Source organism: Girardinichthys multiradiatus, chromosome 11 (genome assembly GCF_021462225.1).
Source record: "Girardinichthys multiradiatus isolate DD_20200921_A chromosome 11, DD_fGirMul_XY1, whole genome shotgun sequence".
In the NCBI taxonomy this organism is placed as follows: Eukaryota; Metazoa; Chordata; class Actinopteri; order Cyprinodontiformes; family Goodeidae; genus Girardinichthys; species Girardinichthys multiradiatus.
The window spans coordinates 42,748,201-42,762,848 of NC_061804.1; the positions used below are offsets into that span (position 1 = coordinate 42,748,201).

A 14,648-nucleotide genomic window follows, 5' to 3' on the forward strand; every position below is an offset into this window, starting at 1 on the left:
TCACACATGAATATGCTTTAATGAAAACCATTCCATTGTACTGTAGCTCAAGCCTTTTGCAGCATTTAACAGATTTGCTTCCAGGAGTGTCTTGTATTTAGCTCTACCCATCAGACCTGACCAGCTTTCCTGTCTCTGTTGAAGAAAAACATCACAGTGGTGAAACTGTGATTGCATTTACAGGTCCTTCTCAAAATATTAGCATATTGTGATAAAGTTCATTATTTTCCATAATTTCATGATGACAATTTAACATTCATATATTTTAGATTCATTGCACACTAACTGAAATATTTCAGGTCTTTTATTGTCTTAATACGGATGATTTTGGCATACAGCTCATGAAAACCCAAAATTCCTATCTCACAAAATTAGCATATTTCATCCGACCATTAAAAGAAAACTGTTTTTAATACAAAAAACGTGTTGGGTCTTGAGTCTCTCAACGTTCTCTTCACAATATCCCACAGATTCTCTATGGGGTTCAGGTCAGGAGAGTTGGCAGGCCAATTGAGCACAGTGATACCATGGTCAGTAAACCATTTACCAGTGGTTTTGGCACTGTGAGCAGGTGCCAGGTCGTGCTGAAAAATGAAATCTTCATCTCCATAAAGCTTTTCAGCAGATGGAAGCATGAAGTGCTCCAAAATCTCCTGATAGCTAGCTGCATTGACCCTGCCCTTGATAAAACACAGTGGACCAACACCAGCAGCTGACACGGCACCCCAGACCATCACTGACTGTGGGTACTTGACACTGGACTTCTGGCATTTTGGTATTTCCTTCTCCCCAGTCTTCCTCCAGGCTCTGGCACCTTGATTTCCGAATGACATGCAGAATTTGCTTTCATCCGAAAAAAGTACTTTGGACCACTGAGCAACAGTCCAGTGCTGCTTCTCTGTAGCCCAGGTCAGGCGATCTGCCGCTGTTTCTGGTTCAAAAGTGGCTTGACCTGGGGAATGCGGCACCTGTAGCCCATTTCCTGCACACGCCTGTGCACGGTGGCTCTGGATGTTTCTACTCCAGACTCAGTCCACTGCTTCCGCAGGTCCCCCAAGGTCTGGAATCGGCCCTTCTCCACAATCTTCCTCAGGGTCCGGTCACTTCTTCTCGTTGTGCAGCGTTTTCTGCCACACTTTTTCCTTCCCACAGACTTCCCACTGAGGTGCCTTGATACAGCACTCTGGGAACAGCCTATTTGTTCAGAAATTTCTTTCTGTGTCTTACCCTCTTGCTTGAGGGTGTCAATAGTGACCTTCTGGACAGCAGTCAGGTCGGCAGTCTTACCCATGATTGGGGTTTTGAGTGATGAACCAGGCTGGGAGTTTTAAAGGCCTCAGGAATCTTTTGCAGGTGTTTAGAGTTAACTCGTTGATTCAGATGATTAGGTTCATAGCTCGTTTAGAGACCCTTTTAATGATATGCTAATTTTGTGAGATAGGAATTTTGGGTTTTCATGAGCTGTATGTCAAAATCATCCGTATTAAGACAATAAAAGACCTGAAATATTTCAGTTAGTGTGCAATGAATCTAAAATATATTAATGTTAAATTTTCATCATTACATTATGGAAAATAATGAACTTTATCACAATATGCTAATATTTTGAGAAGGACCTGTATGTATGTGTGCATTGTGACGGAACTAAGCTGAACAAAGATCAGAATAGAGCCAAAAATGATATGCTCCTGTGTAAATATGATTGTAAGATGAGGCTCTTTAGCTCTTTTAAGACCCTCAAATATAATGATTGGAGAAACACTGTTGTCATTTGAATGCCAGACCCTTAATTCATGGTTTGACATTGCAGTGCATTATAAGTATATAAACTGTCTCTGTACTTATGCTCTGACATGCAGGTACAGATTTATCTTAAATTATATTATATTCTGTATTTGAGTAAAACGTTTGACACAACCACAATAAAGCTTATTTTTCTCCTCTAGATCTTGCTGTTCCCCATCCAGGAGCCTTCTCAGTCAAGTCGTTTCTCTGTGTCTCTGAGCGGTGAGCTCACCATCACTGATGTACAAGTTGAAGACTCAGGCTACTACATCTGCCAGGCCATCAGCGTGGCTGGCAGCATCCTGACTAAAGCCCTGCTGGAGGTGGAAAATGGTGAGTCTAAACAGAGAGTACCCTGTATGAACAGTGATTGAAAAGAAAGTATGCAGTAAAGAAATTAAAATTACAGTTCCAAAGTTGGCAACATTTGTAGGATGATATAATCAGAGATTTCATGCTTTGACTTCTTCTTTTTTGGCTCATATATCTGTTATTTGTCTGCACTTTTACAGCAATCTTGTGCTCTGCATCTTTGAAATTCATATGTTTACATACACTGGGAAATCTGAATTAGATTCCTGTGTACAAAAATACTCCCATATACAACTCCAGTGAAAATATTCTTCTCCTTAAATCTCTTCTCTAATCAGATGTAATCAAAGGGGACAACTGCTGATAGTTTTATGCAAATGACTGGGCTGCAACATATGCTTGGTTCCCTGCATCCCTCCCAATCAACTAGGATTTTGTTCAGCTCCATCTGCAGTTACCCCTCTGTTGACTTTTCACATTTTCAGTTTAACTCCAGTTAGCTTATTATTTAAGATCTTACATCAGCATAGAATGCTAATGATGGCATGGTCCATGTTTTTGAGCAAATGTTATATGCACTGTAAAGTAGATGATCTAATTTTGCACAGTGACTGCATGTCAGTGACTATGTGAGCCTGACTTACCTCCATGCAGGACAGGTCTTAAACTAGTCCTGCAGGGAATTTATGTTACTTGGCCAGTTTAGTGGTGCTCTGCTTTTTCATTCAGCTTCTTCCTTAGTTGTTGTGTTTGAAAACAGGATTTCAACTGCAAACAGGAGTCAGGGAAGTCAGGCTGTCCGGCAACATATCTTTGGCCCAAAAACCCATACAAGGGCCAACCAAAGGGTATACCAGCTTACTCTTCATGCTGTTCATAGAGAGTCCCTGCAGTTTTACATTAGAAAGACCAGTGCAACCTGTACAGTACAACTCCCAAAATAGATATTCTGAAGCTGTGAGTGGGATCCTGATAGATAAATTGTAAACAGCTATAACAGTAATAAAAAGGTAGATAGAAATAGAATTTTGCAATTATATTATTTTTTTATTTAATTCATTGGCATTCCTGAGTCTAAAAATAAAAGGATGGTAAAATGTACCGTACCTTTGAATTGTATCAAGTTTTCTGTTGTACTTACCCATCATGAAAAAGGCCATTCATCACGATGTTACTTTAACACATAGCAGTTACCTAGATGTTGCCGATCAGGTTAATGCAGCTTTGCTTGACAGCAGGATTCGCAGATGACAGTATGACAGTATTCTATCAGAATAATGCTCAAAACACGTAAACACATGAAAGCTGATTCTCTGATAAAGAATGCTGTTCTGGAAGTCCTGTACATTGTGTCAAGGGTCTACTGCAAGTAGATCTACCACATCTACCAGATCTACTAGAGGTTGGTGTCAGATACTGGGAAGAGTAAATTATAGGAGCACACTCACGTGTTTTTCATGATTCATCATAATTTAAACATACATTTAGGAAATTTATATTTACCTGCATTCATCAGCGGATAGAAGGGTTTGGGTATGATAACTCCTGTTTAGTCACCCACTAAAATCCATATTTAAAGTTCCACTGTTATAACATATTCATTGTGCCTCAGTTCTGTATTGAGCAGAGGAGTCTGCTGCTCTCACAGAAGGTAAAGTAACATTTTTTTGCCCACCAGAAAAATCTGTGTCATTGATTTGGATGTTAAAATGGAGCAAGGCACCACAGAGGTTGGACCTGACAGCCGTTGAGAGTAAATGTTCTATAGTTTGAACACTTCATCTTTCACTTGGCAGAACACACATAAATAAATGGAAGCCAAAGGTAAAAGTTTAGACTTTAATCTGTTGTTTCCTGTAATTCAATTTTTTTGGACTGCAATAAGTGGAGATGCACTGATACAGAAGCAGATTTCTGATCTCTTGTTCTTTTAAGCTTTGACCAAAGTCAAATACAGATTTTAACTCATTCTAATTTAGGGGTTTATTTTAGGAATATATAAGTCCAGCATTAAAAACAGTTTTTGCTTGCCTTCCTGCTGAATAGTCATGAATTATTTAAATTAGAAGAGGACTGCAGTCTGTGTAAAACAGGATTTACTGTTATTTGAAAACACGAACAAAATGATCATTGAGCTGGCAACTTTCCCAGGCTTTAGCCTCTCATATTAGCTGTCAATGTGACTAGTAAAGTAAAGTAGCAGTTTGTTATTTTAGAGGATATAGATGTTTAACTCTAAATTCTAGCAGTGGGGAATATGATGTCAAACCAATATTTACTTCTCCTATTTGAACAAATGGATGATTTTTTTAGTAAAAACAAAGGAAAACCAGAACTTTTATCTCTAACTCTTAAGTCATTGTATTTCCTCCTGTCCCTTCAGCACCCTCAGACCGGGTCCCTCCCATTATCCGCCAGGGGCCAGGCAATCATACTGTAGCTCCTGGTTCGACTGCTCAGCTACACTGTCACGTCATGGGCAACCCCATCCCCAGCATTCAATGGGAGAAGGATGGCCAGAGAATCCTGGGAAATGACGGTCGAATAAGCCTGATGGAGAATGGCACCTTTCAAATCACCCGCCTCCAGGTGAGACAATAAGACCCCCACCTAACCGCCCATTTACAGCTTCTCTCTAATGACATTTAATATATCTTATCCCATTACACCAAACTAATAAACTGTGTTCACAGTCTACATAATGTTTTGCACATCAAACATAATGCAGCATACACAACATGATTCTGTTTTATCTGGTGAAACTGGAGCCTCTTTCCCATTGAAGGTATGATGAACCTAAACATAGAACAATGTTATGCTTCATTCACATTGTGAGTGTTTAAAAGTAGAGCAGAGGTAGAAATGAAGGGTTGTGATCGCCCCGATAATGAACGCGCAAGACCATTAACGGTCGTTAACACCATCTGACTCCAAGCTAATTAAATCTATTCTGCCCAGAATTCCCAGCTGGGAACGACGTAGCACCTGAGGTCACTGCAGCCTTGACGAGCTTGGAAGAGGCTCATGCATTAATTGATTGTGGGTTCTCAATGAGTAACGATCTCCGAGACTTGTAATTAAATCCTCAGTACATCAGTGCAAGTGAGGAGTGAATGAGTGAGTGAGCTGGGGATAGATGGTGGGAGAGCAGGAGGCTAACCCAACAGAGAGGAATACAGCAGAAATAGCTGGGAGTTGGAAGCCCGGAGGATGCCATCTTTCTACTGCACTCGTCATGTGGGAAGAAGAGGTAGTGACTTGACAGCTGAGCATACTGTGTTGGAAGTACTCAGTTTCAAAAATCCTGCAACTGTTAAGTGTGATGCCGAAGTTCACCTTAGAATTTGTTTCAGTCTGATCAGGATGATGACAAACAGATAGCATTAGTTTCAGAAATAAGAACAAAATGTCTGGTGTTCAGCCTGCTCCACACACTGATCCTGTGTAGGTCATCTGCATTTCTTATCAATCATGTTGACCTGGGGGATACACAATTCACACAAGCTAAAGGGAAATATGTCGAAGCAGGAACGATAACGCAAGGTTTGTCCAGAACCAAATATTGGCTTTGGAAGGCAGTGAATGAGCATGCTCAGGAGGAGGAATTTGGAACCATTTTAAACAAATAGACGGCATTTATTGTTTATATTATTCAGCCCCCTGAGACTGTACTTTATAGAATCATCTAACACTGTAATTACACCAGCAAGTCTGTGGGGAACGTCTCTACCAGCTTTGCACATCTAGAGATCTTTCTCCATTCTTCCTTGCAAATTAGCTCAAGCTCAGTCAGATTGGATGGAAGTCTGTGAACATTTTGATCATTTTAAGTCTTGCCATAGACTTTCAATTGGATTTAGGTTTGGACTTTGACTGGGCCATTCTAACACATGAACCTGCATTGATATGAACCGTTGAGTGTAGCTCTGACTGTATCTTTAGGGTCGTGGTCCTGCTGGATGGTGAACCCCTGCCCCAAGTTCCAGGATTGTCCTGTATTTTTCCAACTAGCTATCAATCAACAATGCCCTGTTTTCCTGCTGATAAAAAGCATTCCCACAGCATGACGCTGCCCCCACCACACGTCATTTAGATGGTGGTGTGTTCTCTGCCTTGTAGACAATTTCAGGAACATAGGTAAGTGCAGTACTATTGCTGAAAATTGCAATGATATCGATTATGATTAACACTCATTTTCTCATTAGAAAAACTTTTAACCAATTCGAATAAATAACCGAATCTGACTGCACTGTTTGATAGTTAGGATTAATTGGATATATGGACCTGATTTGAAATCTATGATTAGATTGAATTGACTTTGTAGACCAAGTGCTTTGAGACAACATGTGTTGTCAGTAAATAAAACTCAATTGGACTGAATTGAGGGCTGCACGGTGGGGCAGTTGGTAGCACTGTTACATTGCAGCAAGAAGGTCCTGGATTCGACTCCTGGCCAGGGTCTTTTGCATGGAGTTTGCATGTTCTCCCCATGCATGCATAGGTTCTCTCCAGGTACTCCAGCAATCCAAAAACATGACTGTTAGGTTAATTGGTCTCTCTAAATTGCCCTTAGGTGTGAATGAGTGTGTGCGTGGTTCTTTGTCCTGTGTGTGTCTGTGTTGCCCTGCGATGGATTGGCAACCTGTGCAGGGTGTACCCCGCCTCCTGCAGTTCTGTATTGAGTCCTGGCATGACCTGTAAATACTTTTAGGGTGTATTCACACTTGCCACTTTTGGTCCGCTTTAAACGGACCAGTTCGTTTCCCCCCTTGGTCCGGACCTTTCGTGCAAGTGTGAATACACTCAAGCGAACCCTGGTCCAGACCAAACAACCGGGCCGAGACCCACTTTTTGAGGTCGTCTCGGTCCGCTTCCAAACGGACTCTGGTGCGGTTCACTTATGGTCTGAATACAAACCGGCCCCGATCCGAACCAACTACAAAAAGCGTACGTCTCTTTGGACATAAAAAGCCACCGTAGCCGGTAGCAAAGGTGTGTGTTGTAAGGTAATCATACATGATAAACTGTGTGTTGCTTAGCAACGCTACTGGCTTGTTGTGGGACAAGGCATGTAGAGAATCTAGGCGACGGGGTTCCAACATTATAAATGGAACGTCTCAAAGTCTGTGTTGAATGAGCTGCTCTTCACCCTCACAATAATATTGCAGCTGTAATAACGTCACAAATATGCAGAACAGAGGTGCTGCACGCAGCACGTCTACAGATGTTTTCCTAAATGTCCGGATATGTGTTCTGTCCCGCCCCTGTCATTTCTGTCCAATGGGAACAATGATCGTCACACGTGTGGCTTTCGTTTACAAGTAATAGTTCACTTACAAAAAGTACAATGTGAAAACAAACCACACCAAATGAAAAAAATATAGTTCGCTTTTGGTCCGGACCAAACAAGCGGACCAAAGGACTTTCCTGGTGTGAATACACCCTAGTAATAATAATAAAAACAGGTCAAGTCTGATGGCCAATAAGAACGTTGACCAAACATTCCCTTTGTGAAAGGGATTACATTTTAAAATTCAGACTTCAGGTGCTAAAGAGACACATTTTAGCTATTTAAACACATTGGATATCTGTGCATTAGCTGGAAATTAATAGAAATGTACATTATTTTGACCAAACATGCCTGCATGCCTGTGACAATGATCTAAAAATGGCAGCATAAGCATAAAGTACAAAGACAACAATGAAATGAACAGAACATTTAACCCTAAAACACTGGGTATAAATAAGTTGATTGGATCCGGGGCCCTGCAGTGGCACAGATGGTGTGCAGGCTCCTAGTACCCTGGCAAAGAGGAGATGCCATTACCCCAGGATTTCTGCCAGACACACTTCTGCTCTTCCTCACCCTGGTACCAAGGTGGACTGGGAGTGTTTGTGTGTGTGTTGCTGTTAAATGGTTAATGCTGGCATGGGGTACAAGATGGGGACAGCTAATGCAAGGTGTAGAAGCCAAACAAAGCCTGGGGAGAATCAGAAACAGCACATGGGTACAAGTAAACAGATTATCATGGGAAGTGATTGGGTTAGGGCAGGAAATTGTGTTCACAAGTTAGATTTAAATCCCTGGTTCATCTATGTTACTGACATCATTACCAGAGGGATCATGTGGCCATTAGCAGGTTAGCAGTAAGGATTAAACTCCTAAAAACATAACATCAAAGGTGTGAACAAAATTATAACTTGTTCAGTTTTCAAGTCTGGAGCACCTCTGTTCCGCTCTCCTCCCTACCTTTCTGTCTTCCTGTTGCTTCTTTCCATTTTCCTACAATCGGTTTCGTTCAGCTCCCAGGGCTGCCGGCCTTAATTCATAGCCAGGTGTCTCGGCAGCTTATCCCACCACCCCACCACTGATCAAATACTACCATCTGGGGATCTGCTTTTCCCCCTTTCAGACAGATCCCCAGCAGCTGCCTCACAGGTCAACTCAAGATCAGCTTCTACAGAGGAGGAGGAGGAGCAGCAAGGGATGTGCCATGTTGAGGGGGTGGGAGTGGGAGTAACCTGTCCTCCGTTCTGCAGGATAGTCTGACAAGCCACTTAGGTCTGAGTAATTCCTCTGTCACTGTTACTGATGAGCTGGCCCACAGATCCAGGAGAGGAGAGGGTGCTATGATTATTGACTCATTAGTCATGATGGGCTGTGCTGGGCATATATTGTGCATAATGTATAAGGTTTTCAGTGGGAGGAAAATGGCCTGCGTTTACAGAATGAGTGAGTAAGTGAAAGCAGATGGTGTGTGTGGGTCGGCATTGTAAAATGATGAACAAACAGGACAGTAACAGCTAACAGCAATACCAATGAGGCCCCCATTACATTACACACAAAGCACTGTGGACAAATTGGAAACAACCCTCTACTTAATAATACTTACAAAACACCTCCTACCTCCACAGCCACTGAACTGAGCTGAGCTGGTGTTATATGATGGGGGATCTCAACATCAGAGGCAAGGGCATACTTTAACTCAGATGGCTCAGTAAACTACGTAAGAAATGTAGTCTGGAACTAAAGCAACAGTAATTGCCCATCACATGTGTTGTAATAGAAGACCTATCTATGGATGATACGTGACCACTGCAGTGCAAGGTTCTGCCCCTTCAATGTTTTACATTGTTGCTTTACACATACAAAAATCCTGGTTTAAAATCAAGGCCAGGAAATGGAAAGATGAACTTCCTAAAACATCCTCAGTCTCATTTTAAATTAGTTTGACAAACCTCGTTTTGTTTTTACTCAAAATACACATATCTACATCTACATTTGATAACTAGGTTCATTTACAATGTATATAATTGTATTGCAATCTGCCTGTATTATCGGACTGAATTGACTTTTTGTGCCTTAAGACATTTGGTGATTTATAAATGAACTGAATTGAAATGAAATGGGGTGCACAGTAGTGCAGTTGGTAGCACTGTTGCCTTGAAGTAAGAAGGTCCTGGGTTCAACTCCTGGCTGGGGGTCTTTCTGCATGGAGTTTGTATGTTCTCCCCGTGCGTGCATGGGTTCTCACCGGGTACTCCGGCTTCCCCCCACAGTCTAAAAACATGACTGTTAGGGTAACTGGTCTCTCTAAATTGCCTTTAGGTGTGAATGAATGTGTGCATGGTTGTTTGTCCTGTGTGTGTGTTGCCCTGCGATGGATTGGCGACCTGTCCAGGGTGTACCCTGTCTCTCTCCCGCAGACTGCTGGAGATAGGCACCAGCTCTCCCTGTGACCCACTATGGAATAAGCGGTATAGAAAATGAATGAATGAATTGAAATGGGTAGAATCCTTCTGTGCTTCTTTCTTTTCTGCATATTTAAGTGTTAACTGCTTATCTGTGGATTAAATTTCCCAGTTCTATCAATGCCCCCAAATCTTCGGATCATTTTCAGCAAAATCAGTATGTCAAACTGCCATCACTTGGAACTACTTTGCATGCCGAGGTGGGTGAATTTTCATCAGTGTCTGCATACTATCCCATGGGCATAGTGTTATTGGGTCATTGCTTCAAATTTTAGTAGCACCTGTAGAAATGGTATATGAAGTATATCATAATGAATGTTATATGAAGTATGTGAAGTATATGTGTGGTTTTAGAGTGATGACATTCATGCACTTTTTCACGATGTCCCAAAGATCCGTAGTGTACTGGCTTAGCTGGTCATCATATTCTTTACAGTGTCACATCCATAGGAATTTGATACAACGGCAGAAACGGAATATTGTGACAGGTATTGTGTTGGATTCTTCAGTTTAGTTCACCTTTTCTTTATTTACGTTCAACTGATGATTCAGTAAATCTAGTTTATTTTTATGTTCTTTTTCTGAAAAAATACAAATGAAAATGCAACTTGTGCTAAAATCTCTTTACGCTGACTCTACATTGGATTGCGTGTACTTTAGTTTTCTTCGTTCAGAACATTTATCAGTTAGCCATATTTAGGCTAGATGTTAGATTCAAAACTTCTGATAAATAGTTGAAAGCGAGTTGATGTGAAGCAACACAACGCTGTTCAGAAGTGCAGCACATGTGAATCATTACTTACCTCTCTGTCCCAATGACAGTTTTCTCCAACATTCGCTGTGTTGTAAGCAATTTCACAGCCTATCTAGCTTTTGGCTTGCCCCCCAAAAATTTAATAGCCAACATTCACACATACACACACACACACACACACAGACGCAGCACATTTATCACACACCTCTTAATTACATCTGCTCGTACCTTGTCCAGAATGCTAAGTAGCTGTTGAGCAGAAAAACAGCGAAGCCTCAGAAATCTCAAGACCTCTCCCTGGTCATTAAAATTCAGTCCTTTGATCCTTCCTGCAGCTCTCCACCTCTGGTGGGAAAGAATCAGACGAGGAACATAAAAGCCACAAGCTTGACTTCAGCTTTCACTTCAAATGGGAACACTGAGAATATTTCAATTAGGGCAACATGGAAATAACTACAGTTGACAAAATCTCCAAAGCTGAACCAATTAATTGAAACAGCTTGTTTATTTAGGTATGCCTGGTGGGAATTATTCAAATATGGTTAAAAGTTATTTTTTATTATTATTTTTAATTTATAAATACATGTTTTTTAAAGATATACTTGTGCACAAAGATCTAAAAGTATATAGGTTATTAACTTGTATGTTGTTTTTACTTTTTATCCAATCACAAGAAATGATCTGCTGTTCTTTACAAAAGTACTAGTTGGAAATAGGCTGAACTTATATAACGTATTTCCAGTCATACCAACCACTCAAAGCTTTTTACACTAGAGCCACCCACATTCACCTGATCACACTCACAAACTCACATACATTCATACACCGACACTCTGATTGGTAATTAGCTTGGGGTTAAGTGCCTTGCCCATGGGCACATCAACATGTGACCGTAGGAAGCTGGAATCAAATCATCGTAATATCCGTTAAATACCTTTAAACATTCATGTGTCATAACAACAAAGTTCAGTGTATTTTATTGGGATTTTATGTGATCAACTGACAACGCACTGCATAATTGTAAATCTTATACATACATAAATCTAACAAATGTGGTATGCATTTATATTCAGCCCCAAGAGTCAGTACTTTCTAGAACCACCTTTTGTTGCAGTGACAGTGGCAAGTCTTCTGGTATATGTATGCTAAATCTTTGCAGCTCTGACGGTATGTTTAGTTACTCTTCTAACAGTTGCCCTGTTAGAAGAGTAACCTCTTCCCGCGCTCAAGTCTTTTGAAGCTTCATTCTTCTTTCTTCCATCAACTCTGTCCAGCTTCTTTGTCCCTCCAGAAGAACACATCCTGATGATGCATGATGCTGCAAACGCCATGTTTCACCATGGCTACGGTGAGTTTAGGGTGTTAGTTTACCTCCACATAGCATTTTATAGCCAGGCCAACTACCCACACTACCTTCTTCCATGTTTGCTGTGTCCCCTGCATGGCATGTGGCAAACTGCAAACAGGACATACTATGATGTCTTTCAACAATGGATTTCTTCCTCAAACTCTTCCATAAGGCAAGATTTATTGAGTTGTCCTGTCAATAGATTTCCATACCTGAACCGAAATCTGCTTTAAACGTCCTTTCTACTGGGTTTTGGTTAGGGGTAAAAGAGCAAAACAGGCAGATAACAATTGTACATTTATTTTATCTCGCTATTATGCACTACATTGTGTTTGTCTATAACGATTAGGAATGGGTAGCTTTCACATTTGAATCAATATGGTACCGAAACTCTTTTGTCTTTGTGATGTATCAAGAGCCACGGTATCCATGGTAATGTCAGCATACCACCAAGAAGGACGAACCACATCCAACAGGATTAACTGTGGACGCAAGAGGAAGCTGTCTGAAAGGGATGTTCGGGTGCTAACCCGGATTGTATCCAAAAAACAGAAAACCACGGCTGCCCAAATCACGGCAGAATTAAATGTGCACCTCAACTCTCCTGTTTCCACCAGAACTGTCCAACGGGAGCTCCACAGGGTCAATATACACGGCCAGGCTTCTATAGCCAAACCTTTGGTCACTTATGCCAATGCCACACGTCGGTTTCAATGGTGCAAGGAGCGCAAATCTTGGGCTGTGGTCAATATGAAACATGTATTGTTCTCTGATGAGTCCACCTTTACTGTTTTCCCCACATCCGGGAGAGTTACGGTGTGGAGAAGCCCCAAAGAAGCGTACCACCCAGACTGTTGCATGCCCAGAGTGAAGCACGGGGGTGGATCAGTGATGGTTTGGGCTGCCAAATCATGGCAATCCCTTGGCCCAATACTTGTGCTAGATGGGCGCATCACTGCCAAGGACTACCGAACCATTCTTGAGGACCATGTGCATCCAATGGTTCAAACATTGTATCCTGAAGGCGGTGCCGTGTATCAGGATGACAATGCACCAATACACACAGCAAGACTGGTGAAAGATTGGTTTGATGAACATGAAAGTGAAGTTGAACATCTCCCATGGCCTGCACAGTCACCAGTCAGGAAATGTTTACCTCCACCAGTATCACGTAGTGACCTGGCCACTATCCTGCAAGAAGAATGGCTTAAAATCCCTCTGACCACTGTGCAGGACTTGTATATGTCATTCCCAAGACAAATTGATGCTGTATTGGCCGCAAAAGGAGGCCCTACACCATACTAATAAATTATTGTGGTCTAAAACCAGGTGTTTCAGTTTCATTGTCCAACCCCTGTAAGTACACACACACTCAGAAAAACAGTATATAAATGGCTGGGCCCATGGTTTCCTCTGACTGCAGGGCGTTTGAGCTGTCTACATATTCAACAGAACATTCTTGCGGGAAAAAAAAAACTCTGAAATGTTTATTTTCTGCCTACTGGATTTATATATATGAATATCTCTTTTTTTATTTATCTTTAACTGTCTCTCCATCTTTCTGTCTCTTTATCACATCTTTATGTTTCTGTCTTTTTCCATCGTTTTCTTTCTTTCTTTTCTCTATCCATCATGTATGTATTTAATTACCAGTCTTATAGATCCAGGGGGATAATTTCACCTCCGACAGCCAGGCCAGGTCAAAAACTTTTATTCGGTGGTGACTGGACTTTAGCTGCGTGTCAGAGGCGGGGCGAGAAACACTCAGTCATAGTTACTACGGCCGTTTACCCGCGCTTCACTGAATTTCTTCACTTTGACATTCAGAGCATTGGACAGAAATCACATGGCGTGAACACCCACCTTGGTTTATTTTGTGTACTTCTACCTTCGCCATATGTACCAGGAGTAGGAGAGTTAGCAGCTGCTGCTGCTCGCAGGAGAGGAAGTGCTGCCATCAAAACTAAATTTGGCGCTTTTTAAAACCGCAGATATCCTTGCCTACTTTCTAGGTTTTAGCGGCATGTTTTCCTGTCCGCTGTCAGGAACTTGTGTTCACCTGTGCGAGCGTACGTAAATCAGTGTGTAAGCGTCAGCGTTGGTGGCACAGAGTATGAGGAGTGTGTTTTTGTCTAGTTTTTGTCAAGTTTGGCCATAGAAAGTAGAGTAGCGCCGACGCAGGACACGTGATCTATTAAAATGAATGACATTAACTGTTAGAAAAAATACTATTACTACATGCTGTGATCCTCTTGGGGGGCGGGCGGTCTGGTTGGCGGGACGGGGCGCCCCCCTTGAATAGTGGTGGGGGAAACGCTGCAGGAGCTTCCTCAGATTAGAAGCATTCCCGTCGCTGGTTTTGCACACTGCATCACAAATATTGCGGCGAGCGTAATCTGCATTGCATTTTAGAAAGTAGAGCCATACTTTGAAGCGCTTTCTATCAGCCATGTTTGCTTTGTTGACGGTACCAGAGGCTACTGACGTCATTACGCTCTTGTGCGTGCAATGCTGTGTTCATGTCCGGCATGGAAAATCGCCCACTCTTCCTCTCCCTCAGTGTCACAATGATGCGTTTAGGTACCGAAACATGGTACCGTTTGGTTTTACGTGAATCGATACTCGGCAGTACCGATGGAATTTGTTCATACCTATAAAAGTACCGAATTCGGTACCCATCCCTAATAACGATAAATA

At 41.8% G+C, this 14,648-nt stretch overlaps 1 protein-coding gene across 4 annotated transcripts in view; it reads left to right on the forward strand.

The window, feature by feature from the left end:
* robo3 (roundabout, axon guidance receptor, homolog 3 (Drosophila)) overlaps positions 1 to 14,648 on the forward strand; it is a 233,445-nt gene that overhangs the window by 195,951 nt on the left and 22,846 nt on the right. For all 4 annotated transcript variants that reach the window (XM_047379127.1, XM_047379129.1, XM_047379131.1 and 1 more), the window contains exons 9-10: positions 1,947 to 2,118; positions 4,481 to 4,686. In XM_047379127.1, coding sequence (XP_047235083.1) covers positions 1,947 to 2,118; positions 4,481 to 4,686 — 378 coding nt within the window. The remainder of the gene's footprint in view (positions 1 to 1,946; positions 2,119 to 4,480; positions 4,687 to 14,648) is intronic.